The sequence below is a fragment of the Mustela lutreola genome, chromosome 10 (genome assembly GCF_030435805.1).
Source record: "Mustela lutreola isolate mMusLut2 chromosome 10, mMusLut2.pri, whole genome shotgun sequence".
Classification (NCBI taxonomy): Eukaryota; Metazoa; Chordata; class Mammalia; order Carnivora; family Mustelidae; genus Mustela; species Mustela lutreola.
Window position 1 is genome coordinate 24,517,669 of NC_081299.1, and position 27,861 is coordinate 24,545,529.

General features: G+C 42.4%; 1 protein-coding gene across 6 annotated transcripts; it reads right to left on the bottom strand.

Annotated features, from left to right (window-relative positions):
- Window positions 1-1,922: 1,922 nt before the first annotated feature.
- RNF19B (ring finger protein 19B) lies at window positions 1,923-27,784 on the bottom strand. Of its 6 annotated transcripts, XR_009345056.1 has the most exons (11): window positions 26,999-27,783; window positions 17,207-17,412; window positions 15,885-16,029; window positions 13,669-13,831; window positions 13,110-13,224; window positions 11,890-12,030; window positions 10,718-10,925; window positions 7,936-8,067; window positions 6,645-7,146; window positions 5,221-5,376; window positions 1,923-5,101 (listed from the first exon to the last, which is right to left on the bottom strand). XR_009345056.1 is itself a non-coding variant. In XM_059135684.1 (10 exons), the coding sequence occupies exons 1-9, from the start codon at window positions 27,631-27,633 to the stop codon at window positions 6,684-6,686; spliced, it is 2,208 nt and encodes a 735-aa protein (XP_058991667.1). In that variant the 5' UTR covers window positions 27,634-27,783; the 3' UTR covers window positions 1,923-5,376; window positions 6,645-6,683. The 6 variants fall into 6 exon arrangements, 5 of the variants coding, with proteins under 5 accessions (XP_058991667.1, XP_058991666.1, XP_058991668.1 ...); XM_059135684.1 differs by having other exon boundaries at window positions 1,923-5,376; XM_059135683.1 differs by lacking the exons at window positions 1,923-5,101; window positions 5,221-5,376 and having other exon boundaries at window positions 6,325-7,146.
- Between the last annotated feature and the right edge of the window lie 77 nt (window positions 27,785-27,861).

Below are 27,861 nucleotides of genomic sequence, written 5' to 3' on the forward strand. Positions count from 1 at the left end.
ACCAAATGTGGTAGCTTACCTCCAATATCAAGAGATTGAATTCTCAGGATTTTTCTCAGTGGTGGCCAGTGAACAGTGCAATAGTTTTGTCTTTCACTGTAGATAACCTACCATGCTCCTGGCTACTGCTCTGGATTCCTAAAAACTTCATGGAGGTGGAAGGGCCCCTAATCTCCACAGGGATTATCTCCTAGCCTCTAGAACACATGTGTTTTACCAAGGCATTTAGACACTTGCTACTTGAATTAGGTCCCAAAACACGATGTTATCACATGAAGAGTGGTGTTCTGGGAAATGAGATGATTTAAGTGCCTACGGATGAGATTTCAACAGAGCTGGAGAGGTCATATGACCCAGATGCAGGCCAGTAAGATGGACTGTTGACCTTGGCAGGTGAAAGTCATCTGCGTGTGCTGCTTCCTGCTCTCATAGTGCTAGAGAAGAAAGCCGCTTCCAGGTCACTGTCCGAGGTGCTGGGGCAGGTGCTGACCAGCTTCATGAAGAGATTGTATCTGAAATAACAGCTACAAGTCAAGTCCTGTACAGGGCAAACAAATACTTTACATGTCGCTAAGATAGAGATCAAGCAGTTCCTGAATTTCTCAGTCTTTGATGGGGGCAGGGATATCCAGCATACCCTCAGGGATGCACTTTCTGCTTTTGAATTATGATTCTGCTGGGGAAGGACAGTTCCAGGGGCTTTTGTTTGTTCTTCTTACCACAATAGCTTTAACTCTAGAGGTCAATGCGGAGATTCTGCCAGTTGCCAAGTATGTCTGTTACAACTGTACCTACAAGAACTGGGAAATAACCACAAGATGGATATGTGAAATAGATCTGGGCCAAAATTCCTTTTAAATTACTCGATCCCCATGTTATTAGTTTGCAAGATATAACAAGTACCAGAAACTGGGTGGCTTAAACACCACAAACCGACTGGGCTAGAAATCTGAAATCAAGGTGGGTTGGTGGGTTTGGTTCCTTCTGAGGGGCTGTGAGGGACAATCTGTTCTAGGCTTCTCCTCTAGTTTCTGGTGGTTTGTTGAGCCTCTGTGGCATCTCCTGATCTCTGGCTTCACCTTCACATGGCATTCTCTGTTTTTGTGTCTCTGTGTCCAAATGTTTCTTTTTATATCCTTTTACATATAGGCAATCATATTAGTCTAAGGACCTATCCTACCCCAATATGACCTATTAATGCAATTACTTCTGCAGTGCCCTTATTTCTAAATAAGGTCACGTTCTGAAGTGTTAGGGGTTAGGACTCCCAACACGTACATTTTGGAGGACACAATTCAACCCATAACACCCCATAAACCTCTATTCTAACTAGTGGACCACAAAGACCTTTTAGGCTTCTCAGGATTACTGCTAGCATGGGGCTTGTTCCTAAGTATTCCCTAAAGGCCTGGATATTTCCATTTCCCTAAGCACAGGAACATGGATAAATGCCTTAAGATTCCTTTAGGGAGGACTAAAAGGTTTACAATTGTAGTTATGGTGATATTGTTGGATGCTCCCTCCAGGGTACTAAGCACCCCTTTATTCAGGACCTTGGGTCTGAGAATTTAGTGAGAGTTCATAACTCTCCATTTTGGTGACTCAAAACAGGTCTCTTTTTTTGCCAGATCTGGAGTCTTGCTTTGGGTTATACAAAACAAATAGGACCATCACCCTGGCTCTGCTGCCTTGGTACTGCCCTTTCCCCCCTGCCACTCCAGGATCCCATCATCCCCTCTGATACAGGGGATTCCGTTTCAACAGCAGCATCTCTGAGTTTCATTCCCAGCCTATGGAGGACATAAACTACAGCATTTTCCCAGGCAAAGTATTCCCCTTATCTGTGTAGTTTCCAATTCCTTGGGGAAAGAAATACCCTCTGAGCAATTCTGGAGGGAAAAATTAGACGAGCAAGTCACACATATGATAAATCTGCATCAATATTTTTATCTTCACGTTTTTGGGTTCATCTTCTAATGCCATACTGAGGAATGTATGGCATTTCAATTTGAGTGTAGACCACTGTTCAGTCCAGGCTTTATCTAACCGACCAGCTAAGAAACACTCTTAGCTGCTAAAGCCAACATATTGAATTCAGTATCTCTAGAATTTCCATATTAATAAATGCAACCCAAATGAAAATAATGTTCTTTTTTTCTGGTCTAATTTAAAATTTTTAAGATCCAGGCTTCTGCTGATTCAAATTAACAAAACCTGACAATTCTTCTGTAAGACATCTCTCAGATCACACTTTGTGTTTGCTTCCAAAAACATACTGGGATTAGACTCTAGTTACAGATCTGGTGGCAATATAGGGTAGTGGGTGGGACATAAGAACTGTCTTTCCCTTTCAAGACAAGTACCCGAGGGTCTCCAAGTAAGACAGGACCAGTCATATCAGTGAGGGGAAGAAAGGCTGTTTCTGCTGGTGAGAAGAGAAGTGGAATCTGGATTCAGAACACTGGAGTTTATCCAAATCCATTGAAATGTCCCCGTTTCTCATTTCAGGGTCCCACTCTCTCCCAAACAATGCTGTGATTTTCACATGAGACATGATAAGGCTATGAATTTAACTTATGTTGTAATTCTATAACCCAGAATCTCCTTCTGATTTTTGTGTACATCAGCCTTGCAGTTGCAAGAGATGAAATTCTTCTGGGGGGCACCTAGGTGGCTCAGTGGGTTAAAGCCTCTGCCTTCGGCTCAGGTCATGATCCCAGGCTCCTGGGATCAAGCCCTGCATTGGGCTCTCTGCTCAGCAGGGAGCCTGTTTCTGCTTCTTCCTCTCTCTCTACTTGTGATCTTTGTCAAATAAATAAAATCTTAAAAAAAAAAAAAAGAAATTCTTCTGGGGCTCTCCCATACATGGCTTGAGCCTTTGGTTTTCTTTCCTTTACTTAAATAAAATTCTTATTTGAGGGGCACCTGGGTGGTTTAGTGGGTTAAAGCCTCTGCCTTCGGCTCAGATCCTGATCCCAGGGTTCTGGGATCGAGCCCCACATCGGGCTCTCTGCTCAGCTGGGAGCCTACTTCCTCCTCTCTCTGCCTGCTTCTCTGCCTACTTGTGATCTGTCAAATAAATAAATAATCTTTTAAAAAAATTATTTGAGAGCACATGTGTACAAGTGCACCCGTGTGTGTGTGCACACGTGTGAGAGAGAGAGAGAGAGAGAGAGAAATGGAGGGGCAGTGGGAGAGGGAGAGAGAATCCAAAGCAGACTCTGCAGCTGAGCACAGACCCAATGTGGGGCTCAATCTCAAGATCCTGAGATCATGACCGAAGCTGAAACAGAGTCAGATGGCGCCCGCCCCTTTCCTTTACTTCTTTAGCATAGCCGCCACCATCTAGGCCCTCATTTCTTACATGACGATCGATAGTGGCAGCCATTTGATCTGCCAAAGTTCTCCAAAAGACATTTCAAGTGACCATAAGTGTAAGTAATCTTTGTCTACTTCTTCCCAATGGCAATTTTATCATTTCCTTCAAATCCAACTAAGTCATAACTAATCTAGGAGTCCCGTCTTTGAGGGCGTATTGCCTAAAGCCATTTTTGGAACCAAATACTGTTATCAGCATTTCGTAGTTGTAGGAAGCAAAACCCCTCTACCTAATTTTAAGTAGAAAATAATTCAGTACAAGTAAAATAGGTGCCTGTAAGCATTGGAAAGCCTGAGCAAGTGGGCTCTGGGCTGGACTTCCAGGAAAAACTGATTGGTCTACCCTGGTAGCTGTTAAGTCTGCGACCATCCACATGAGGCATCAGGAGGCCACCACAGGCTGACAACAAGAACACACATCACTGTTATTTATGGATCAGGAAGCCCTTCCTTCAAAAAACTATGGAAAGATCCTGGAATATCCTTGCAGTAGCAATCAGTCAAAGTAGCTGAAGATGATCCCTCGATCCCTTCTTCTTCCACATCTTGTTTGCTCATTTAATTGGCAAAACTATATTCAGAACCTTGGTTTAAGGAAGTTTAAGACATGTTTAGCTTTCCAGCCTCTCGAGTACAATAAATACTAAATAAAAATAAAAAGTACTAGTACAATAATATTAGGGAGGGTCAGAGTGAGTAAGTACCCATTTACCATATCCATGAATTTCTTTACATTAGCCCATCCAAGCAGGACTGGTGACCAGACCCACCTGCCCCTCCCCCCCAAGTTTTAGCCCCTTTGAAAGTTGACTGCAAGCATCCCATCTGTCTGGCTTTGAAGATTACCTTCTGCCTGGCCTCAGAGTCGCATCCCTAGCCATACAGGTCTCTAAGCTGTGTGTGTGTTCGTGTGTTTTAATCAGACTAAGTATGTTCCACCAAAGAACCTTTGCACTCTATTCTTGCTGTCTGGTATGTTCTTCCCCTAGATATTCACTTGGTCCTTTCCCAATCCCCTTAGGACTCTGATAAAATTATGAAAAGCCTATACTACCATCTGAAGTAGCACCATCTACCATTCTCTCTCCCCTCTCCCCGCTTTGTTTTCTTCAGTGCACTTATCCTCATCCAGGCTATAGATCTGATGGGCTTTCCCCACTACAGTGTAAGTTCCATGGGGATGATAATTTCGTGTTTTCTTCTTTGCTGCATTCCACACTTGAAATGTCGGCATTTCAAAATGAATGAATGCTGTACAAAGAGGAAGTTACTTTCCCCACTTTCTAAAGGGAGAACTTTTCCAATGTATTACTCATGGTGTCCTCCAGGTGGCGCCAAAGGGCTTTTTCATCCTTGCTAATTTTCTAGGCTCTACAACAAGAGAGTTGCAAAGGATTAGAATAAGCTTAGTTTTTCATAGCCTCTGGTCTAAAGTTCTGGGCTTTTCTTAGAGGACACCCATAATCTCCCTTATTTCTTCTTATTCCTGCAGGAGGAAAAAAACAACGGGTCTTCACCAAAAGCATTTCAGTACACCATGTCACTTTACGACGCCATAGTTAAGGACTGTTTCCCCCATGTTGGCTAAGTGAAAGCCGATCAGAAGCGAGTCTCACAATGGGAAGAAGTGGAGCCGAGATAACAACACAGGTTTGGCTGCCAACTCTTGTCCCTCCGAAAGACTTCTTTGCTTTTATCCAAGTTAACTGCTGTTCCGGTGAGCCTTCAAGAGAATTGTAATCTTGAGTTATTTATGTTTCAGGGATTTTCAGAGTGACTGCCCTTTTCTCCAACAGGTTCCCTTTTTCACACAAGGACATTAGGGCATTTTCTTCCACTGACCCGAAGTCCACTAAGAGCATCTCCTGTTCCATGTGCAGGGAAATGTGCTCAGTCTAGCTGCAGTGCCCAAGAGACAAGGATCTTCCAAGTTGTTGTCCAGACTCATCCTCCTCATTGTGGTAAAGCACAGGTCAGCAAGACAAGGAGCAGGTGCATCTGTGAAAGGAAACAGAGAGCCATCTGGTCCTCAGGGAAAGGATGTTTGCAACTCTTCCTCTGGGCCCAGGGCTAAGGTGCTAGAAAAGTCTGGCATTGGAAGCTCCTTAAATACTGTTTAAGAGTGGGAAATCAGGAGCATGAGAGAGATATTGATTCACAGTCACAAAATTACTGCCAGATTTAGAATCTTACATCAGGTTTCATGAATCTTTTAGTTTTTCTGCTACACTATGTATGAGCTTTCTTGCTAAGGTCATTATTCTAGACAGAGCCCAAATCCCAAGTAATACTAACTTAGCTCAATTCTGATGAATTTATAAGAACAGATAAAATTAAAGGTTGAGATTCTGATGGCATGTCTCCTTTCTCCTTTCATTACAAATTTCAGTCAGATTCCTTAGGCCCTTACTTAAACTACATTTGCAAAACAGAGAAAGATTTTTGGAACAGGGAATGTGTACCGAAGAATATAACGAACACTTGGGTTATTGCTTAGTGATTATGCAAGTAAGAATACTCTGTCCCCAACTTGTAACCCTGCACCATTCCCTAGGATCTCTCTGAAGAGCCACTGGAACAGCCACCTCCTTTCCCCCCAACAAAGCACATTTCTACCAGGGACTACAATGAGGAGAATAAAGCTTTAACAGCAAAACTACACAGCTGCCTCTAGAGGGCAAACAAGGTTCACTGGAATCTACGGTTTCTCCACATGGCTGACTCAGCTAATTCTTTAGTCTGATAGCCCAGTCCAAAACAAGCTACCTTTGCTTCCTGGCAGCCTAGGAGCCTTGGGTTCATAAAGGACTCCACTGCAGTCTAATTGGAATATAATCCTTTCCTGGGACTGGGAAAACTCTGGTCTAGAGACTGTTAAAAACCTAAGTGGTCTATTCAAATACTTGGCTCTGGAGAACTATCCAAGCCAAGGAAAATGAGATTGAGTTGAATTAAGACAGAAATCTTTATTAAAATGTGTCCTTCAGTAATATGTTAGCATACATACAATATACACACATACATCTGTACACTCTTTGACACACCTCACGGATTGCCACCATCAGTTTAACCAATAAATTAAAACTAAAAACAGGAGGGAGAGGGTGGGGGGTAGGACTAAGGGGAAAAATCTCCACGTTTTTTTCTGGTAAGAAATTGCAAATTTCTCAGAATTTCCCTGGGGAAAACCTGTGACCAGAGAATCTTTGAAATAAAATACATAAATCCCCGCCTCCCCAAAAAAAGATTCCAAAAGATGCAGTTACAACAAGTGTGCTTCTCAGAACAGGAGCATTCATTCCACTTCATACTCTGGCTTCTGCACCTTCTGGCTTCAAGACAGTCTTCCCCTCGGCTGGGGCAGAGAGGTTCATATGGGCACTTGGGCTCGGTGCACCTTGAGCTCTGGGAGTTGAGGGGCAGGCTGCCGTATGGGAGCGAGGGGAGCCACACTCATCTGAGGTGATGTCTGGCACATCGTCTGACTGCGTATCAGAGCTCTCCAGGTCACTGCGGATGCTCTCGGGCTGGGCCAGGCTGATGTCCCAAACTTTGCTGGCCACGCAGTCTTTCTGTTCACAGTTTTGGTGTTTGCAGGAGGGATCCTCTTCATTGCTGCCACTGCCGCCACGACCACTACCTTCTTCTTCATTCTCTGCCATCTGAGCGTGAACATGGAGCGAGTCCTCTGTGCTGCTTCCACTCACCAGCTGATAGTGGCTTGGTTTGGCTTCAATGTCCACTTGGATTTCCATATTGTTGCAGTCTCTGTGGAGACAAAATCCACTTTGCTGAGTCATGTATGGGTCATGCTATACCTGTGGGTACAAGCAGTTTGTGGGTTCAGGATTAGGAAGTCCAAAACATAGGTAAACTGTAAACTAAAGTTCACTTTTAGCAAAAATAAAAAGTTAACCTAACTCTCAAATAAGATGAAGAAGAACTAGACTCCTTTTGATGATTAAGAACACACACACCTCTGCCAATGTCTTTACACAGCAAAAAAGAGCTTTCAAAATTCAACTAAGGGTTGGACCCTCACACTATCTTACTCAAAATACAAAAGAGAAAGAAGATTCGTAGTGTTTTACTACTGTGTCACAATTAGAAGAAACCAGAACCTCTCCAGGAGGGAGTGCTGCAATCACACCCTATCAGTTACACAGCTTCTCAAAAATAAAGAGAACTAGGTGACAGGAGTCACATCAGGCAAAGGGTGACATGAGAGCAAAAGCCACCGACCCACAGACATCACTGAACAGCAACCTAGCTCAAGTTTCATGAGAATAATTATACAATAGCCAAAAAAGACCCAAAAAATGGGGGAGAGGGAAGAAAAGGAAGAAAGAAACATCTAAAAATCAAGTGCTAACAAGAAGAATCAATCAAGAGATCCCAAACACTCCTATAAAAGAACCTGACAGGGAACTTGGGGTACACACTATATATCCCATCTGATGGTACACACAGCTCTAACATGAGGCATTGAGCTTCTGAAGACCTAGGACCCAACCACAAACTGTAACCTCTCCTGGGCATCTCTGACTGTGCACATACCTGTCCTGTGGGTTGTAGGAACTGATTATGGAACCGGCCATAGCACGAGTACTTGCGTTGTCACTAATTGCACCAAGACTGGCTGTGTCTTTGGGGAAAATTTCCTTTTGGACATCGGCTTGGACTTCTAACCTGTGTAAAGAGGGGACGTTCAAGTTAATACGAGACCTGGGTATTCCGAGACAGTCTGCTTCCTGGCTCGCATCTCTTCTATTATTCTCTTGCAAATTGAGTGGATCTGATCTTCTCTAATTGCCAAATAGCTCAAATAGATGCCCACACGGTTTCTCTCTTGAATAGCTACTGAAATCGTCCCCTCCTTTCTATCCCCATTGCTGCTACTTAACTTTAGGCGCTGAACATCTCCTGCCTGGAAAACTGCATTTGGTTTCTCTCTCCAGCAGCCCTAAGTCCAACTCCAACACCTTCTAGATCAGTGCCAATGTGGACAAAGCCCCGATCACTCTAACAGTCCTCTCCTGGCTTCCTGATCTGCCTCCAAGCTCTCTCTCCAGTTCCAACTCTCACTAGAGGTCTCAAATCATAATCACTCTGAATTCTTTCTTTCCTTACACACCTATATATGTTATTTACTTCCATGACTTTGCACATGCTCTTCCCTCTCTGTGGAGGTTTCTTTTCTCTATGTGACAAACTCATATTCAGTCCTTAACGACAAAGGAAGTATCATGCCCCTCACTCTCCCAGCAAACCAGTCATTTCCTGTTAAATGCTCCCACAGCATCTACCTATTTATTAAATCAATTTATACATCTCCCTCTCAATCATCTGTGAGCTCCAAAAAAAGGAGAGACTACATCTCATTCACACTTTACCCTCTGTGTCTTGCATACAGGAACTCAAAACACTTAGCAAAATTACCCCCAGGCTACAAGATTAAAGGACATAGAGGATCCCACCTTCCACAATAGCAGCAAACTTTCCCAATGATGTGTCAAAGGTGAGAACCCGTAACTATTTCCCTCTTTGGCTCTAACACCAGTTTGCTGCACACCTAAGTATTTCCTCTTAATAGGTTTCATAGTCAAACCCATCTGACTCATCCACTTCCTTTAAAAGGCTTTCACAGAACTGGAACAGCTGGACTGGCTAAGCTGCAGTCTCAGCAAGTCAGTCTCCAATTATGTCTGTCTGCTTATTTACAAGGGTGATGATTTTAAGAAAGCCCAGCAGTGAATTCTCTGGCATGTGGTGGTGGGATCCCCTAACAAGAGATGACCAGAGTTATGAGACACACAGACAGGTCAGCAGCAGCCTTCAGCTGCACATTCAAGCAACCCCTGTCCTACAGCCTGCACTTTCACTCTGCAACTCCAGCCTCAAGACACCCTTCAAGAATGTGCCACGGCCCCAGAAAGTGAGGCAGTGCAATGCAAAGTGTGTTGAATCAGAGACCTGGGTTCTAGTTTTAGCTCTTCCACAGAATCTCAGAATTGGAAGAAGCTTTCACAAACACCATCGCTTAAGTGCTTCCCTGATGCTAGCCTGTTCAACGACTCTGCCAGAATCACCTGGGGAACCTTTTCAAAACACAGATCCCTAGGTCCTACTCCAGGAGATTCAAGTTATTAATTCTGGGATAAGACCATGAAATTTATTTTTAAGAGGCTCCCAGGTGACTGACAGGCACTCAGTTGTGGGATCCAGTCCATCTGTCATCTGTTGCTTGACTCCTTCTAATAGCCAAATGGCCATCTGGTCTTACTTTAAACACTTCCAAGGATAGGCAGCTCAATATCTTCTAAAGTAATCCAACCCTTCTTTGAACTTTTATATAGATTTCTTTTATTCTCTATATTGAAACAAAATTAAGTTTCCCTCTAGTTTCTGCCAAGTTGTCTTAATCTACCTCTTGGCATGAGTCAGAAGCCTTTCTTTCTGTTCAAAGTCCTTCAGATATCTGAAGGCAACAATTTCTCCTACTTCCCTACCTCGTTTTGCACTACCTGCAGGTCTCTCTTTATTCAACTAACTGCTTCTCATATAACACATGTTATACTCCTCTGAATATATTCTGGTTTATCTAACTGGTAAAATGACTGAGCAAGTTGTAACATTTTTAATCATAAAACTTAACAGTTTCTCTGGGGCGCCTGGGTGGCTCAGTGGGTTAAAGCCTCTGCTTTCATGATCCCAGGGTCCTGGGATTGAGGCCCACATTGTGCTCTCTGCTCGTGGACAGCCTGCTTCCTCCTCTCTCTCCCTGCCTGCCTCTCTTGCCTACTTGTAATCTCTGTCAAATAAATAAATAAAATCTTTAAAAAGAAACAAAAACAAAAACTTAAAACAGTTTCTCAGCACAAATTCATAGAATTGATTTTCCTTATCTATCAAATGGGAATAAGAATAAGAAGGTAATAAGGATCACAGCACTAATTAGCCAACAAGATACAGTATAAACGCTGTTCAATTGAAAGTCAATGACAAACCTAATGGGCAGCACAGCCTTGGGAATTCTACAAAAATGCATGCTTTCTCTTCCCGAAGCAAGCAACCTAATGCAGTAGAGGGAAGACCTGAAGTCAGGGTTGCTCTTTATATGGAGCCACTGTGGTGCAGTGTGGAAAGAACAGTGAAGGTTGTATAGGTTTTGAGCCTATTTTCTCATTATAAATTTAAAACCAAAAAACACAACAACAAAAAACCAAACCACTGATGAGATGATATAGGAGATGTGCCTAGCACAGAGAAATGGCTCAATACAGGTATGTTATTTCTTATCATTCCAACTGGTTCTGTCAGAAATTATCTCTTTGCTTACCTGCTATATTTTCCCTTGCCACCGGAAAGAATGCCACCACTCAGAGTGCCCCCTGAGAGGGCCGCAAAGCTGGCTGTCTCGCTGTATGGACCCTGCATAACACTAAGTCCATCTGTAGGGCTTCCACTGGTGCTCAGTACACTAGTCAGGCCTTCAATGCTGCTTTCCCCAATGCTGGGATTCTTGAGGGCTCGCCAGGCATCAGCCACTGGGGATGGAACCAAACATTTCAATTCAAGATAAGACAACATCAAAATAGAGTCTATTATTTTCCTGTAATGGTTCTTCAGAGTGGAGAATATTCATGCAGAAAAATACTCATTTACTCACTTAATGAACAGCTACTATATGCAGCTACCACATATCAGGTGTTTTAACATATTGTTAATATTTAATCTTCCCAATAACTACACAGTAACAGTCCTAAGTTTAGAGGAGAAAACAAAAGCTTAGAACTAAATGACATGTCCAAGTCATGCCTGGTCCCACGAATCTACACTTTTGATTGATTCCAAGTCCACTATTCTGTCCATTTTACCGTAGATGCCATCTAATCAAACATGAAGATTTCAAAACATGTTTAGGTCATATTAGGTGTTGATTCTAGTAGGGTGCTTCAAAAACCTGTGGGACTCTGGGTGCCCTAGCTTAGTTAATATGGTAAAGTACAAACATCAAAGTGGAAGTCACGGGAACAGAAAAAGAAGCTGGAAGACTTGTTCCAGTTCCAGCTCTGCAGAAGCTCTTAAACCCATTTAACAGATGTTGAGACAAAAGCTTAAAGAAGTTCCCATTAAATGGGGATAATAATAGCCCCTGCCCTCCCTATTCAGAGAGCTATTGTAAAAACCAGGTGAGATAATAACTGTGTAAAGTCCTCGGAAAATTATAAAGTACTGTACAGATATAAGACTTTATTATAATCACTACTATTACCAGCATACTTGGAGTTACTTGGAATCCTACTAGTTTGTACCTGCCACACAGAGCCAAGTACCAGAGGAATTAACCTAATAACTCTGGAACAAAGAAATGAAAAGCTAAAAATACTTTACCCCCTACAAAGCTCATTATCCAAAGTAATCCAATGACAATCTCGCTGTAAAATGTGCTCAAATCTACTGAATTTTCTGCCCCATAAATTCAAAGGGAAATTTAAAACCTCCCTTTACCTGTGATTGGACCATCATCTTCATCAAACTCAATTTTCACCCCCTTTCCGTTTGCTGTGCTAACTCCACAGCCACCTCCACGACAGAGGGAAATGGGCACAACCCCATAGACATAAGCCAGCATAATGGGGACGCCAATACCTGGGGGAGGAGAAGAAAACAAGTCAGCAGGTCACTGCCCTAAATTCTCCTTCCCAGCCTGAGCACAGACAAACCACTTCATAAAGGGCCAAAGAAAGACAGAAGATGGCTGGGGGGGGGGGGGGGGGGAGGCGGGGGCGGGGACAGAAGATGGCTATTCTAAAGAGGCAGCTGGGTCTAACAGAATGTGACTGGACTTGGGAATTAGAAAAGGCCTGGATTAGAATCCTGGCTCCAATTCACTAGCTGTATAATCTCATGTATCTTCCCAGGATTGTCAATGATCAAAAGAGAAGGTATGTACGGTGCCCACCACAGTGAGTATATGCTGCTTTCACTTTACCTCTTCTACTTACTACGGACATGCTAATCCAAGAACCAATCAATACTCAAACATTAAGTGATTCCTGGGGTTTAGGATCCCCCCAGAATGTTAATTCCAAAATCTTACTGCTGTGGAGGCAGAATGACTTAGCTGTTAAGAGCACAGGCTCTGAAGTCAGATTGCCTTGATTCATGTACCAGCTAAGTGACCTTGAGCAAATTATAGCACCTTTCTATTACAACCATACTGCTATGAGGATTAAATGAATTAATACATGCAAAACATTCAGAACTGTTCCTGGTACATGGAGAGCCTTAATAAATGTTAGTTATAATATTCTTATTCTAAAACAAATCCTCATGCCTTCCAAAATACTGTGAGGCATTAAAGAAATCAAAATAAAAGTAATTTTATTTTATGGGTTCCCCAACAAATAGGGAAGGAAGATAAAAGGTGAAAACTAGGCCTTAAAGTAATATTCTTTAATTTAGCATTTTCTCTGAGCCAGAGAGTTCTAAGCACTAATTTAGGACTGAAAGACCCCAAACTCTGACAATTTAGTGTGGCTGATAATCCTAATAATAGTGCCTAAAAGAGTTAGCCCTCACGGTGGGTTTGGCATAAAATGTAGGAGCCTCCAAGGTGATACATCTGGCCAGCTGGCTAAACTGCTACAGTCAGAAAGCTGGGTAGGTAGGGGGTGTGGTGGGAGAGAGGGCAGGAAGGAGAAGAGTCGCGGTGCGGGCTAGCTTACCCACACTAACTGCCGCAATAACTGGCGATGCAATGACGGACAAAGTCACTCCTCCTGTGATAGCCAAATTCCTCTTATGTTTGGAGGTTTTCCTTCCCTCATACCTGCTGTGAATCTAAGAATAAGAAAGAAAATCCAGGTCAGTAGGTTAGGGTATCAATTTTTTGCCAAGGTAGAAAAAGAGAAGTGAATATTCTAACTATATTAAAATATATCCCCTACCCATCAAGAGGCTATCTTTCTCAAATTTTAACCTAACTCAGACCAGGGTGACATAAACTAATACAGAAAAAGTTAATCCAAGGAGAGACAAAGTAACTCAGGGTTGTGAAGAAAGTACTTCACCTTTAAGTCACTGAGACAAACCAGGCCCAGGATGATAATAAGAACTTTTAGATCTCTTGGGTTTATGAAAATCCATTTACGAAATTAAGGTTATTTTTATCTAAGAACCAGCTGGTTTTCAGGAAGCTCTGAAATATAAACTCCTCCCTATTTCCTTCAAAACTTTACCAACAAACCTGGGGACAGAACACCCACAGAACTCAGCACGTCTTACCTTCCTGCCAACATAAACAGGAATGCCGATGACCATGGCAGGAATGGCAATGCCAGCAATGAGGGAAATCCCCACTGGAGCACCAATCAGTGTTCCCAGCTGCCAAAGGATTTTCTTCTTACGGCTCCATGGCTTCTTGCCCCAGAATGTGCATCCAGAAGGGCTGCAGAGGACACGTGCTCAAGTTAGTATCGATATTATAAATGCAGCTGTTGTCACCAGAGGGCTTGATAAGAGCAAAAACCTTCTTTTCCAATAAGAATGATTAACAGTTACCAGAGGTTATGGAAAATGAATATATTACATGAAAGGGAGAAAAAGACAAGGTCTGATTATTAGAGCTTTGGGCCCTTCACTTTTTGTTTGTAAAGCTAGGCTTCCAGGCTTGAAATCTATTTTCCTTTCTCTGCTACTGAACTCTGTCCTCCCTAACCCAACAGTGATGCAGCTTTTTAAAAGATTTTATTTATTTGAGGGGCGCCCGGGTGGCTCAGTGGGTTAAGCCTCCGCCTTCAGCTCAGGTCATGATCTCAGGGTCCCGCATCGCGCTCTCTGCTCAGTGGGGAGTCTGCTTCCCCCTCCCTCTCTCTCTCTGCCTGCCTCTCTGCCTACTTGTGATCCCTCTCTCTCTGCCAAATAATTTTTTTAAAAAATATTTAAATAAAAAAAATAGCTGTCATGAGGTGCAGCCTGTGAAATTATAATTTTATAAAATTGTATTTATTTGATAAAGAGACACAGCGAGAGAGGGAACACAGGCAGGGGGAGTGGGAGAGGAAGAAGCAGGCTTCCTGCTGAGCAGGGAACCCAATATGGGGTTCAATCCCAAGACCCTGAGATCATGACCTGAGCTGAAGGCAGAAGCTTAAAGACGAGCCACCCAGGCATCCCTGATGCAGCTTCCTTGACTGATACATATACTACTTGGGATCCTGCACAACCTACACACTTGACATCTCATTCAAAAGTGCTATGCCCTGCAGCTAATGAACAGTTCTGAATAGTTTTCTTGGCTTGTGTCCTATCCATATCCAATAGATAGTGTTAACCATGTTCCTGGGGAAATATATAAAAACACTTTGTCATACCCTTTATGTCAGTTTCATTCTCTTTGAGTTTGGCTACTTTTATACTCCGTCCTTCTGTGTTCAACCATTTTTGCTCACTCCCTTTGTCCTGTGTTCTCTACTAGATAGGATAAGCAATTTTGAAAGAAAGGATCATGTCTTACACACCCGTGTCCCCAATAATCAGTACAGTGTAAGTAACTACTGTTTGCTATATTGGAAATGAAAATGTTTCATCTACACAATGAATGTTGTTTGTAAATATTAACTCCTTCAGGACAATATTTTAATATTCACTCTGAATTCTTTGTAAAGTCATTACATGCAAGGAACTGTAAAAGGTAACTCTGACCTTAATAAACTTATACAGTTTAGCAAAATTAGACATGTATATGAAGTAAAAATAGTGATGTTTATAATGAAACATTTAAGGAATGCCAATACAGAAGAATGAGGCAGAAAAAGCTGGGGAAGACATCATAGATGAAATGGCATTTGGGTGGTCCCTGAAGGGTAAATAAGAACTGAACAGGTTGAGATAAAAGGGGGTTGCTGGGAGGGTGATGTGATCAGAAAGCATTCTGGGCAAATGGAAGAACATGAACAAGAAAGATAGCCAGAGGAGACAGAGCAAATAGCAAGCCCAGGTTACTGGAATATAACATATATAAAAACACATGGAAAAAGCTAGAAAAGGACATTAGGGCCAGAATGTGGCAAAGCCATGCTCGGGAAACTGAACTCTATCTGGAAGGTAATAAAAATAGTCCCTGGGGGCACCTGGGTGGTTCAGTGGGTTAAGCCTCTGCCTTCGGCTCAGGTCATGATCCCAGGGTCCTGGGATAGAGCCCCACATCGGGCTTTCTGCTCTGCAGGGAGCCTGCTTCCTCCTCTCTCTCTGCCTGCCTCTCTGCCTACTTGTGATCTCTGTCAGATAAATAAAGAAAAAAATCTTAAAAAAAAAAAAAATCGTCCCTGGAAGTTGCTGGAACTGAAGAAAAGCGTGGTCACAGGAGTGCTTTAGAAGAACTTTTTACAGCTTCCTTATACTGTAATGAGAGGACAGACAACTGTGTCCCTTTGACATCCTTTTCCCCAAATCATTAAAAGAAGAAGATGATAAAGCAATGGACACATTTCCCATCTCACCTGAGGTAATGCAAGTCTGAGATCTCTTTCATACAAAGCCAACAGAATTCACAGCCACACACTGCACAGGTCATATGATTACAGCTTCCATCATTCATCTTGATAATGTAAGCACTGCATCGTGGGCATGGCTTGATGTCATCTGCTAAGGGGGGGAAGGAAGATTGGGCAGAAAAATACCCCCAGTTAAACCTAATTTGATTTATTATTCCTAGGAATATATATATATACAAAAATTGAGAAGACAGTGAAGAACTCTTGGCTGAGAATTCCAAATTGTGCAACCCACTTCACTGGGAGGCTGGCTATGTCTATACCTCAGGAATTTTCATAAAACAGATCCTTGTCTCACACTGAGATGCCTATACCCAAAACTGGCATCTTATACAGCACTTAAGCCACACTCTGAACAAGAAGACTTCCCTAGAGACAAAGATGGTTCTAAGAAAAATGGAATTCCACTAGCCAATAGGCTGGCAGAACTCAAAGCAGAGTTCTGCAGGAAGAACAGTCTGCAGCTTGGAATTGGCTTTAAGTTTTGAAAAAGTTTGGCTCAGAAATTAATTTCTTAGGCTCAGCAGGTAACACTGTGATGTGCTGTTAACAGAACCCACAGACCCCTCCCATGATACTTTCAAATTCAAAACCTAAAAATAATTGGGTATGCTATGTAGCACACACCTAGTAATTTTCACAGCAAGCTAGGAACTATCCTATTAAAATGACAATTTAGGAGATTATGCTGTGCCAGGAAAAAGTGAATGGTAAAATCTTTCCTACCAGCCTCTCCCAAATGACATCAGTGAAATAAAATACATTTATAAAAGGCAATAAACCCACTGACATTTTTAAATGGGTTTACTCTGACTTGCCAAAGTTCCTCCTTTTAAGGTTAATCATTAATCCATACTAATATCATTTCCTTTCCTTAAATCTGTACCCTACTTCCAAAAGCAGTGATGCACTTAAAGCTAGGAGGATAACAGTAGAGGTTTAATACTAATTGTCTTTCTGCTCACAATGAAAGTTTTGAAAAAATCCTTCACAAAAGGACCTAATTACTCTCCAACAGGAGACATATTATTAAAAATATAGAAACTACAGAATTCAATTTTGTTGCATTCCAATTTTATCAATTTAGAGATTGGAAAACTTCCAGTTGTCAGAGAGAAGCTACGTATCAAATGTAATACTGAATGTATTACCAAGTATTTTTGCTCTCTGATCCCAGGAAATACTTGAGTAAAATAATCTCTCCCAGCTTTAGGCTCACATTATGAAATATCAAATAAAGAGAAAAATGAGACAATGCCAACTAATACCTGGTCCAGATTCTTGCCCGTAACTGAGACCTGAAGTGTGCTTGGTCCGTACTCGCAAAGTCTGTGCCCTCTGCTGACGGGCCATATCGCATGTCTGATTTGGATGCCATATTTGCTTGCAGTGGTAGCAGAACTCTGTCTGGCAGCCTTCCCTCTCACAGGTCAGCTTTGGGCAACTGGCACAGCCATAGGCAATAACAGCATAACTGGGTAAGGAAAAAGGAAGAGATACCAGTAAGGTAAGAATGATCGGAATAAGACAGCCATTATTATTCATCACTCCTTACCACTACACATGATAGAGAGAAAAGAGTACACAGGTAACACATAACATAACCACACATAATCATGCCTAACAAACTGTAAAACATATTCTGTGTGAGAAAGTAAATTTCTCCTTGAGATTCTAAAAACAAATCATTTACCTTCTGAAAAATAGGGGAAAATACTAGATTTAGCTGGAATCTAGCATGTATTCAGTCACAGTTTCAGCTACTTTAAAAGGAGTTTACCACAGCAAGTTTCACAAGTAGCAGGGTACAAAACTATAGCTTTTTGATGGTTTGCTACATTTAGAGAGATTAGAATTTGGTTACACTAAAGGACAGAAGATTTGTAAAACAAAAGTATGCAAAACTGAAGTATACTTTTTCATTTTTAAGTTCCACAGTAAAGCTGGTCTGAGCACACACAACACGAGACAATAGCCACAGATGGATTCATGATCAATTCTCCCACTGAAAGCTCATTTTATCTTTCAATTTTTCCCCCTTTTTTAGCTCAAATCTATACCTTGAAATATTTACTTCTCTGACAGGCTCCAGAATCCAAGAATACCATTCACCCACCTTACTAATTAATTCATGATAAGGCTATTATTTCCCTCCCCTTTCTTTTCTCTCCTGACATATTCTTTTTTTTTTTTTTTTTTAAAGATTTTATTTATTTATTTAACATACAGAGATCACAAGTAGGTAGAGAGGCAGGCAGAGAGTGACTGAGAAGCAGGCTCCCCGCTGAGCAGAAGGCCCAGGTGGGACTGGATCCCAGGACCCTGGGATCATGACCTGAGCCGAAGTCAGAGGCTTTAACCCACTGAGCCACCCAGGTGCTGCCGACACATATTCTTAGTAAAGATTTGTAACTCAGAATCCATCTGCGCCAACATCAACTGTTTCTTATAATTCACACTAATTTTCCAAGAATTACTCTCTCACAAAAAATCCAATATATTTACAAACAACTAGCCCTTCTGACTAGTTCTAAATATGTCAACTAAGTGTTCAGATTATCCTATCAAGTAAACACTGAAGATTTAAAAAAAAATTAAAAGTAATTTAAAGAAACAAATAAGGGGAAATAGCAGCTGTGAAAAGTTCAAACAAATTTTTTAAATTTAAAAAAATTTTATTTATTTATTTATTTATTTGTCAGGGAGAGAGAGAGAGCACAAGCAGGCAGAGGCAGAGAGAGAAGCAGACTACCCGCCGAGCAAGGAGCCCTAGGCAGGACCCAATCCCAGGATTCTGGGATTATGACTTTAGCTGAAGGCAGCGGCCCAACTGACTGAGCCACCCAGGTGTCCCAAGTTCAAATAATTTTTAAACAGGTCAATGATTGTAGGCTTGGGTGTTGCCATTGGGCTTTTTTTATCCCCTATTCCACTTTCTCCTCCAATAGCTAAAGACCTCAAGCAACTTATAAAAAAAGGCTAACAACATATTCTTGAATTTATTCTAGTTTGTTTATTTGCATGTATATTAGGTATTCATAACAGCAACACAATTTCTCAGGTTTATTATAGATTCTGCAAATTGATTTGAGAATGACACTGAAAATATCGATGACATATCATTTATGTTATATAATACAGTCTGTACTAAAACTCTTCTCAGAAAGAGCAAAGTGAGAATAGGTCAATGTACGAACGCAAATGATTCATATCCTGTAGGAGTTCTGAGCAAATTTACCCAACCTAGCTGCAAAATAGCTACTACAGATAAACAATGTTTCTCCTAAAGAAAGTGACCTGCTTGCTATTTTGTGTTAAATGGGAAAGGTACTGGATGATCTCAGTACCTTACTTAAGTCAATTGCTGAGGATACAAATTACATAGACAGGAAGCCTTGAACATTTCCTGATCTATTCCTACTCATCTGGTGGGAGTAAATATTTATTAACAGTTTTTTTGTTTTTTTTTTTTTAAAGAATACTTGACAAGATTGATAATGTCACTTTTGGGTGTGGAATTTGATTCCAAGCAAGTAAAATAATCCTAAATACTCATGAACCTGCAACGATCTATTACCATGACACAGAATTACTCAGGGCACTGAGACTTGGCATTCCTGTTTTGGGGCACCTGGTCTGGGCTCCTTGCTCCTGACTCATACTGCATGACACTGAGCTAATTTAAATCTCCAAGCCTTAACCTCTATCCCAAAAATGGAGGCATAGGTGTTTGCCACCTTCAAGTGTAACCATATTCAAAACTGCATTTGAGATCTTGCCCTGAAAGGTATGGTATAAAAACACAGCACATTTTAATCCTACTTTTGGCCTTTGCATAATCTACTCCTTCTACCTAGAATGCTCCTTCCTTTCTTCTTGCCCTGGCAAATACTTACCCATTTAAGAACCAGCTCAAATGTCATCTTCCCTATAAAATCCACTTAACCTCTCCAGATAGCTTGTTGCTTACTTTATGTCTTATGTACAATTACTTTATACTACTTATCACATTATACTGTAATTATCTGTCTATATGTGTGCTTCCCCAACCAGACTAGACTCAAGGAAAAGTACCACCCATGTTTTAATCTTTAGAGTCTAGCATACTGATTCATGTTCAAATGAATGATAGAGACTCTCTCTATCTATTAGCTTTTTTATTTTCCCCAGGCCATTCTAATTCTTCTCCTGGGCCTACCCTAAAGCAATCTTTAAATCTTACTAATGTATCCACTGGTTTACTATGTGCCAGGGACTATAACTTAGACCTCAAATTTTGTCTAAAATTTTAGGAGCAAACTCCTAAATTCTGAATGGGGTACTCTTCCCCAGGTAGTTGAAAAAAATTCATCCTTGAGACCAAAACTGCCTTGACAATCTTGTTCCTTCTTTTCCCTGACCCTGGAGCCTCTCTCCTACCCTGCTCTTAGCTTAACCAAGCATTCAGGTTTGCTAATTAGAAGCTAAGCGGAGAGAAAGAAGAAGCAGCTAAATAGGAGATGAAAATTACATGCTGCTAAAAAAAACCCCGATGTATCATTTTCCTTCCCCTTAAGTTTATATAAATTTATTAATTTTGTTAATTTCCTAAGTATTCAGAAATATCATAATATGTGACAGGCTAGACCACAGTATTAACTAACTTCAGCCCTGGAGAAAAAAAAAAAAATCCATTATGAATTTGATTATGCTTTCATGGACCCTAGTAGTTACAAATGTGTTCCTAAATAATGTTTGAACTTTCTAGCTCTCAGCCACATAACTTCATTTACAAATGGACCCCAAGCACGTGTAAGGGTAGTAGAAATACGACAAATGCAAGAGACTAATATCTGGTCTCCTTATTCCCCACTCCAATCCAAGTTCCAACTTCAGAAGGTTATCTATCATTACGTAACTCTTTTACTTAAAATCCTTCAACAAAAAAGAAAAAAAAGTCCTTCAAACCTAAACTTCTTTGCATGGCTTAGATAAGTCTATCAACTGGAGTCCAGTCTACCTTTTCAGATTGATCTCTAGTTACTTTCCAGATCATGCTCTCCATATTGTGTATCGAGAGATGGATCCAAACTAGATTCTACTACTATATTTTTATACCTCTATGCAACTGCAAGTACAACTGCAACTGCACTTGCTCAAAACACTCTAGATTAAGATTTTTTTTTTCTCTACTTGCATCATTGTTTGCCTGGTATGAATTCCTACTTACATTCTTCAAGGCCCAGATCAAATATTACCTCCACTGTGAAATCTTTCTTGACACCATCATGTAAAATCTTTTAACTACCCTCTAAGAGCATTTGTGTTTTCTTTAATATGTATTATATTGCATTTATAATCTGTTATCTATATCTATTTAATCTCTTCTAACACCTCCCTGTCAAGAGGACCATATTTAAGTCCTTTTTGTAATATCCAATATTCACTTAAGGTTCATCACTACTTAATTCTCAAAAGTGTCTACTGAATGATCATCTGTCTGTCCTCTTCTTGCCCTCCACCCTCATTATCTGTTTCTCTTTCAAAAAATGTGCTGTTCATTTTCTTTATCTACCTTATCAAAATTCAACTATCCCATTCTTCTGGGATCTAACTGAAAAATTTTGTTCACAGAACTGTAGAAAAAGGGATGCCTGGGTGACTCAGTTGGTTAAGCATCTGCCTTTGGCTTGGGTTATGATCCCAGGGTCCTGGGATTGAGTCCCACATGGGGCTCCTTGCTCAGCAGGGACCCTGCTTCTTGCTCTGCCTGTTCTGCCTATAGCTCTCTCTCTGTCAAATGAATAAATAAATAAATAATCTTTAAAAAAAGGATTGTAGAAAAAGTTGGAATATGGATAACCTAGGCTAAAGGAACTCTCAATCTATTCAGAGCACAAGATTCACTGTTAAATAAAGACACTAACAGAAGCCAGTGTAACTGTACAGACTGACTGTTAAAGGAGTTTAGAAAACTGTAAATAGTCAGGGAAAGTGTCAGTGTAAGATGCCACAGAAAAAACAAAAACATGTTTCCTAATGATTTAAGTTTGGGAGATTTAAAGAATTACACTGCTTATTAGCATTACCAAAATTTACTATACTGTATATTAGCATGTTTAAAACATCTAAAAGCTCAGAAATAAATTTTGTTCAATCCAATACTTCCCAAGCTTATTTGATCACAAGATGTTTTCCTTTCCAGGATTACCAAAATATACATTGGAAAATATCAATGTAAGTGGAAAAAAAAAATCTGACAAAAAAAGATGGTAGGAGATGGTAGGAGACTGTAAAGGGGTTTAAATTATAAGGGTAGATCATATAAATAATCAGTTCTTAAAGACATAAGAAGTCACTTTATAGACAGGTATGAACAGTTTGAAGCACGGGAATGATAGAAAACGTTCCACATTAGAACGATACACTGGCAAATATGGGAAATTATATGGAGCTGGAATGCAGATGGGCAGGTGCAGGGATGGGGATAGAGTGAAGAGTTGTGAAATAGAAGGTACAGAGCTAAATTAAGAGATGTCTAGATCACATATATCTCAATTTTTAAAATGTCATACCAGAGAGAAAGAAAGAGAGAGAGGATGTAGGAAGGCTTCAGAGGGGAAAATAACCTCCTTTTTCACTGACTGAGAAATTTATCTTGCTCAAGGAGCTATTCCCTCATAAGTGTGCTAGAGATGAACTGAAGCTTCTGTTCATGGGACAGTCTAGTCCAGTTGTCCAGGAAGGCCAAAAGCTGATAATACCTGTTTGGGTCAGGTAGGAGGGGGTACTGTAGGAGAAAGTGCCAGCAAAGAGAGGCTGGAGTGGTGGACTTGCACAAAGAATTGAGGTCAAAACAGCTTTATCTCCTATTCATCTGCACAAAAGATCTACCCCTGCACACCAAGAAATTTTCTGTTGCCTCCTTTGCTCATCCCTCATAGAGATTCTGAAAGTGTTTAAAGATTGGTAAGAGGGTACTTAAGAGGAAAACATTATAGGGCCGCCTGGCTGGCTCAGCGGGTTAAAGCCTCTGCCTTCAGCTCAGATCATGATCCCAGGGTCCTGGGATCGACCCCGGCATCGGGCTCTCTGCTTAGCAGGAAGCCTGCTTCCTCCTCTATCTCTCTGCTGCCTCTCTGCCTACTTGTGATCTCTATCTGTCAAATAAATAAATAAAATCTTAAAAAAAAAAAAGTCTTAAAAAAAAAAGAGGAAAATATTATATATTTATATGTTGTGGGGGTTTCTGAGAAGACTCATGCTTAAGCAGAGACTCTAAGGGGTATCAACCGCACCATTTATTAGCTGTGAGACATTGAGGCCCATACTAACTTCTCTGAACTGGTTTATAAATGGGTTTACCTTTATAAAATGGGTTTACCACCAACATCCACCTGTATGAAACTAAAATTATTCCTGAATGACCTTACAGTCTGAAGATTACAAAGAACTACAAAAATATCAGTTATTTGTATTTTGAGTTAATTTTATCTCATTTGAAAATACATTTTAAATATATTTGGTAAGGGCTGCCTGGGTGGCTCAGTCATTACGTGGCTGCCTTTGGCTCAGGTCACTATCTCAGGGTTCTGAGATTGAGCCCTGCCAACCGGCTCCCTGCTCAGCAGGAAGCCTACTTCTCCCTCTCCCACTCCCCCTGCTTGTGTTCTCTCTCTCTGTCTCTCTCTCTTAAATAAATAAATAAAATCTTTAAAAAATATATACATATATATACTTGGTAATATTGTAGTTAATAAACAGTAATGTAAGTGTTGCCCCACTGAAATTGATTCTATTTATGAATAAAATAAGATCATATTCAAGTATGGGGAAAAAAATTCAAGACCCTGCTTATAAGATTATTTGTAAACAAATAATCTTTTAATATATAGTGTTCTCATTATCATAATCACAGTGAAACTAATGGCCAGAACTCTGTAAGACCACTTACATGCCCCCTTTCACCCTGCCAAATACAATTCTTCTTCTTTTTTAAAATTTTTTATTTTATTTTATTTTTTTAAAGATTTTATTTATTTATTTATTTATTTGACAGACAGAGATTACAAGTAGGCAGCGAGGCAGGTACAGAGAGGGGAGGGGAGAAGCAGGCTCCCCACTGAGAAGAGAGCTCAATGCCGGGCTCCATCCCAGGACCCTGGGATCATGACCTGAGCCGAAGGCAGATGCTTTAACCCACTGAGCCACCCAGGCGCTCCCTTCTTCTTATTTTTTTAAAATATTTTATTTATTTGAGAGAAAGAGAGAGGGAGAGGGAGCATGAGCACAGGTAGGGGCAGAGGGAGAAGAAGATTCCCCACTGAGCAGCGAGCCCCACCCTGACGATTATATACACATACACACAGAACTAAGGGAGTTCTTGATAAATTTGGCTGTAAGAACTTCATCTGTGAGTAAAGAAAAGATGGTCAGGTACAAGAAGAAGAGATAACTAGGGATTACACTTACTGCTCATCCACGATTTTTTACACATTTACACAGAAGAATAGGACAGTTTGACTAAAACAAAACAAAACAAGCTGTTTTTCTCCCAGCATTAAAGAGAGGTGGCAAAACCATTGGCCACATCCCTAGGGACCTCAGATACCTGTTTGGAAAGTGACAGAATTTTAGAGTTACTCCTGATTTACCTACCACCTCCAAATGCAGACCTCAAAAACACTTTGCAAACATTAAGCTTCTCAAGTCAGGAAAGGATTAGGCCTATTTCAGATAAGAAAAATAAACTAGATAAGAGGCTGTGATGCAAAAAGTATCAGAAAAGAAACTAGATTTCCAATCCATGGCTCTCTTAAACTTGTCCTTAGGCTGCATTTGACAAAATGATATAAACAGCAGTATCACCAATAATGCCAACAAGTGCATGCTTTTTAAAAAGAAAAGGTTGAGAGTAAAGACTATTGGCCTTGGTTGGAGTTAAGACCAGTGTTTCAAGCCTGGTTCCACCACCCACTAGGTATATGACCCTGAACAGTCACTCAGTGTATTTAAATTTCAATTTTCTCATCTGTAAAACGAAATCAAATCTATCTTACAATGTTGTAAGGATTAAGTTAAATTATGTACTCCTGGTACATGGATACTTGGATGCCAGCTTGCTTTCTTTCCACAGACTGCGCCTTCTTTAAACCCACAGATAACACATTAAAAAATATATAAAATTTGTATCATGCTTTAAACTAATAAAAAAAAACCTCTAGATGATACTAAGCCAATACGTGGCTACAATAAGAAATGGCCTTAATTTTTCATTAACTTTTAGTAATGGTTTACGTTGTCACCACAAAGATGATAAATTAATTCCTGTCCGTTTTTATTGTTGTGAGCAAAGACAGTCATTGACTTTAGAGAAATAAAAACAAAAAGGGAGATTTTCCAGAAAGATAATCAGCAATGCCACATTTATCAGCCAAAATTCAAGGAAAGACATCTCAAAAAGGAGTTAATATACCATTCCAAAATTAACCATACCGTGTTTTAAGTAAATATTCCTTTGGTTCAGAAAATAGACCAATAGTATCTGTAAAACCTATCATATACATTAGCCTCCTAAGGCCAGTGAGATCACCAGGCCACCAGATGTAAGAACCTACAAGGTTGTTTCCAACACTTATTAATTGAAAGTGAAAGTGATCTACCCTAGACAAACACCATACCTTTGACCACAACACTTCAAAGTAATTTAGAAACCCCATCTCAGAGAGGTTAAATAACACACCCATCTCTAAACAAGTCTGGCAGAGTAGAAGACAGAAGTTAATTCTTCTTACTCTCCTAGACACTCTTAAAACAGCTTCTTTTGAAAGGGACAAATAGTAGCATCATGGAAATCTTAAAACAGGCTTGGTATATAGGCTACAATTAAAAGCCCTTAACTCCTTTGAAGCTTTGGCCCATCCAGCTTTTTTACTGGCATTACACTCACACACTGCAAGAAGTCCCTAGCATCTTTCTGTCCCCAAAACAACACACAAGAATAAAATGATCTGCCCAAGGTCATAGAACTGGTAAGTGGCACAGTCTCTCCCTCCCACCCCCGAACTTCCAGTCACTCAGATAAGCTCTTCCCTGCGGCATGCAGCCATTCATGGGATGTACTGACAGTAACAATTTTTTTTAAGTGGTGGGAGAGTGGTCTCCACTGAGTACTTTAGATAGTAAAATCTGGTGGTATTCTGTCTCTGCACATAATGCATAGTCTCTCTCACTGACCTTAAAAATTCAGGATACATAGTGCCTTAAAAAGACTGTTGTCAAGAACTCAAGATCAGAGGGGCTGGGGAACACATTTTCTCCTACCGTGTCAGCGTCTGGGCATCCTTCTTCTCAGTGCCCCATTGCTTCTCTGGACAAAGAAAGGGTCCGTCCACTCCTCACCCTGACCAAGGCAGTAGTGTAAGAACCACATGGGGCCTCCCAACAGCTTGGCACAGAAGGCACACAATGGCCAGGGTGCCCCAGAGCTGCCAGTGAGCTGTCCTTTCCCCCTAGTGATATTTCCATCACCTCCATCCCAACTTTCAGCAGCTGTGGTCAGGAAGCACACACCGTCTCCGGCAATGCTGCTGAAGTCTGCCCCTGGCCAAAGGGACACACCCCTCCGAATGCTGTGAGCCCCTCAGAATATTCTCATCTCTTCCTTTGCCAGTTAATCCCCTCCCCGCCCTCATTAAGACACGGCCCCTACCTCTGGACAGAGGGGCGTGCACCCCATCTAAAAGCCTCTCCCTGCCTCCTGATGAGATGGACAGCTCCTTTCCCCTCACACAAGGCTCAGCCCCACCTCAAGCCCAGGGGCAGGGCCGGTGGCGGGTGCCTTCCCCCGCTCCCCTGGCCTTGCGGACTGTGGCCGCTTACCAACCCGCCGCAGCTGCCGCCTTCTCCTCCCTCCCGCAGCTCAGCCCTCACCTCTCCCTCAGTGCTGGGACACACACACGCACACGCTGCCCCGAGGACCGCTTCCCCGGGTCGGCCACCCGCGGGATGGGGGTCCGGTCCCCCGACCCGGGTCCCCTCCGCCGCAGCCCCTGCCCGGGCGGCCACGCCCCCGCGCTCACCCGCAGTCGGGGGCCGGGCACCAGCGGCAGTCAGGGTCTGAGGCCAGGTAGCGGCGCAGCATGAACTCCTCGTACTTGTGCATGAGCGGCGGGTCGGCGAGCAGCAGGCGGATGTCGTGCGGGTTGAGTCGCTCGCTGCACTCGGGGCAGCTGATGGGCACCCGGCTCTCGCTGATCTCCAGGCGCAGGTAGTGGCGGAGGCAGTCCCGGCACGAGCGGTGCGGACAGCTGAGGAGGCGCGGGGCCCGCTCGGGCGGCAGCCGCACCAGGCAAAGCGGGCACTCCACCTCCTCCGGGCCCGGGCCGCCGCCCTCCGCCGCCTCCTCATCCTCGAACCCGGGCCCAGCCTCCGCCGCGGCCTCCGCCTCCGCCTCGGCGGCCGGCTCGGTGGGCAGCGCCTCGGGCGGCGGGGCCTGGGCCGCGACCGAGACCGGGGCGGGCGGCGGCGGCGGCGCGGCCGGGGGCGGCGGCTCGGCCTGCGGCTTGGCTCGGGCGCGGCGGCCGCGGGCCGAGGCGGAGAAGACACTGTGGAAGGTGAGGCGCCGGCGCCGGCCGCCGCTGCGGCACTTGGGGTCGGGCGCGGCCGCGTGTAGAGATGTAGAGCGCGGCGATTCGGAGTCCTTCTCAGAGCCCATGGCCCCCAAAGGCCGAGGAGCGAGGGGCGCCCAGCGCCGCCACAGCTCCCGCCTCAGCGCCCCCTCAACCCGCGCCGCGACCGCCGCCGCCTCAGCCGCCCTCCCCGAGATAGAAACCGAGCGTCCGCGTCGAAGTGGTTATAAAGCCTCCGCCCCGCGCGCCGCTGCCCACTGCGCAGGCGCTTCGCTGAGACACCTCACAACCCGCACCGCCCCCCACCCCGCCTT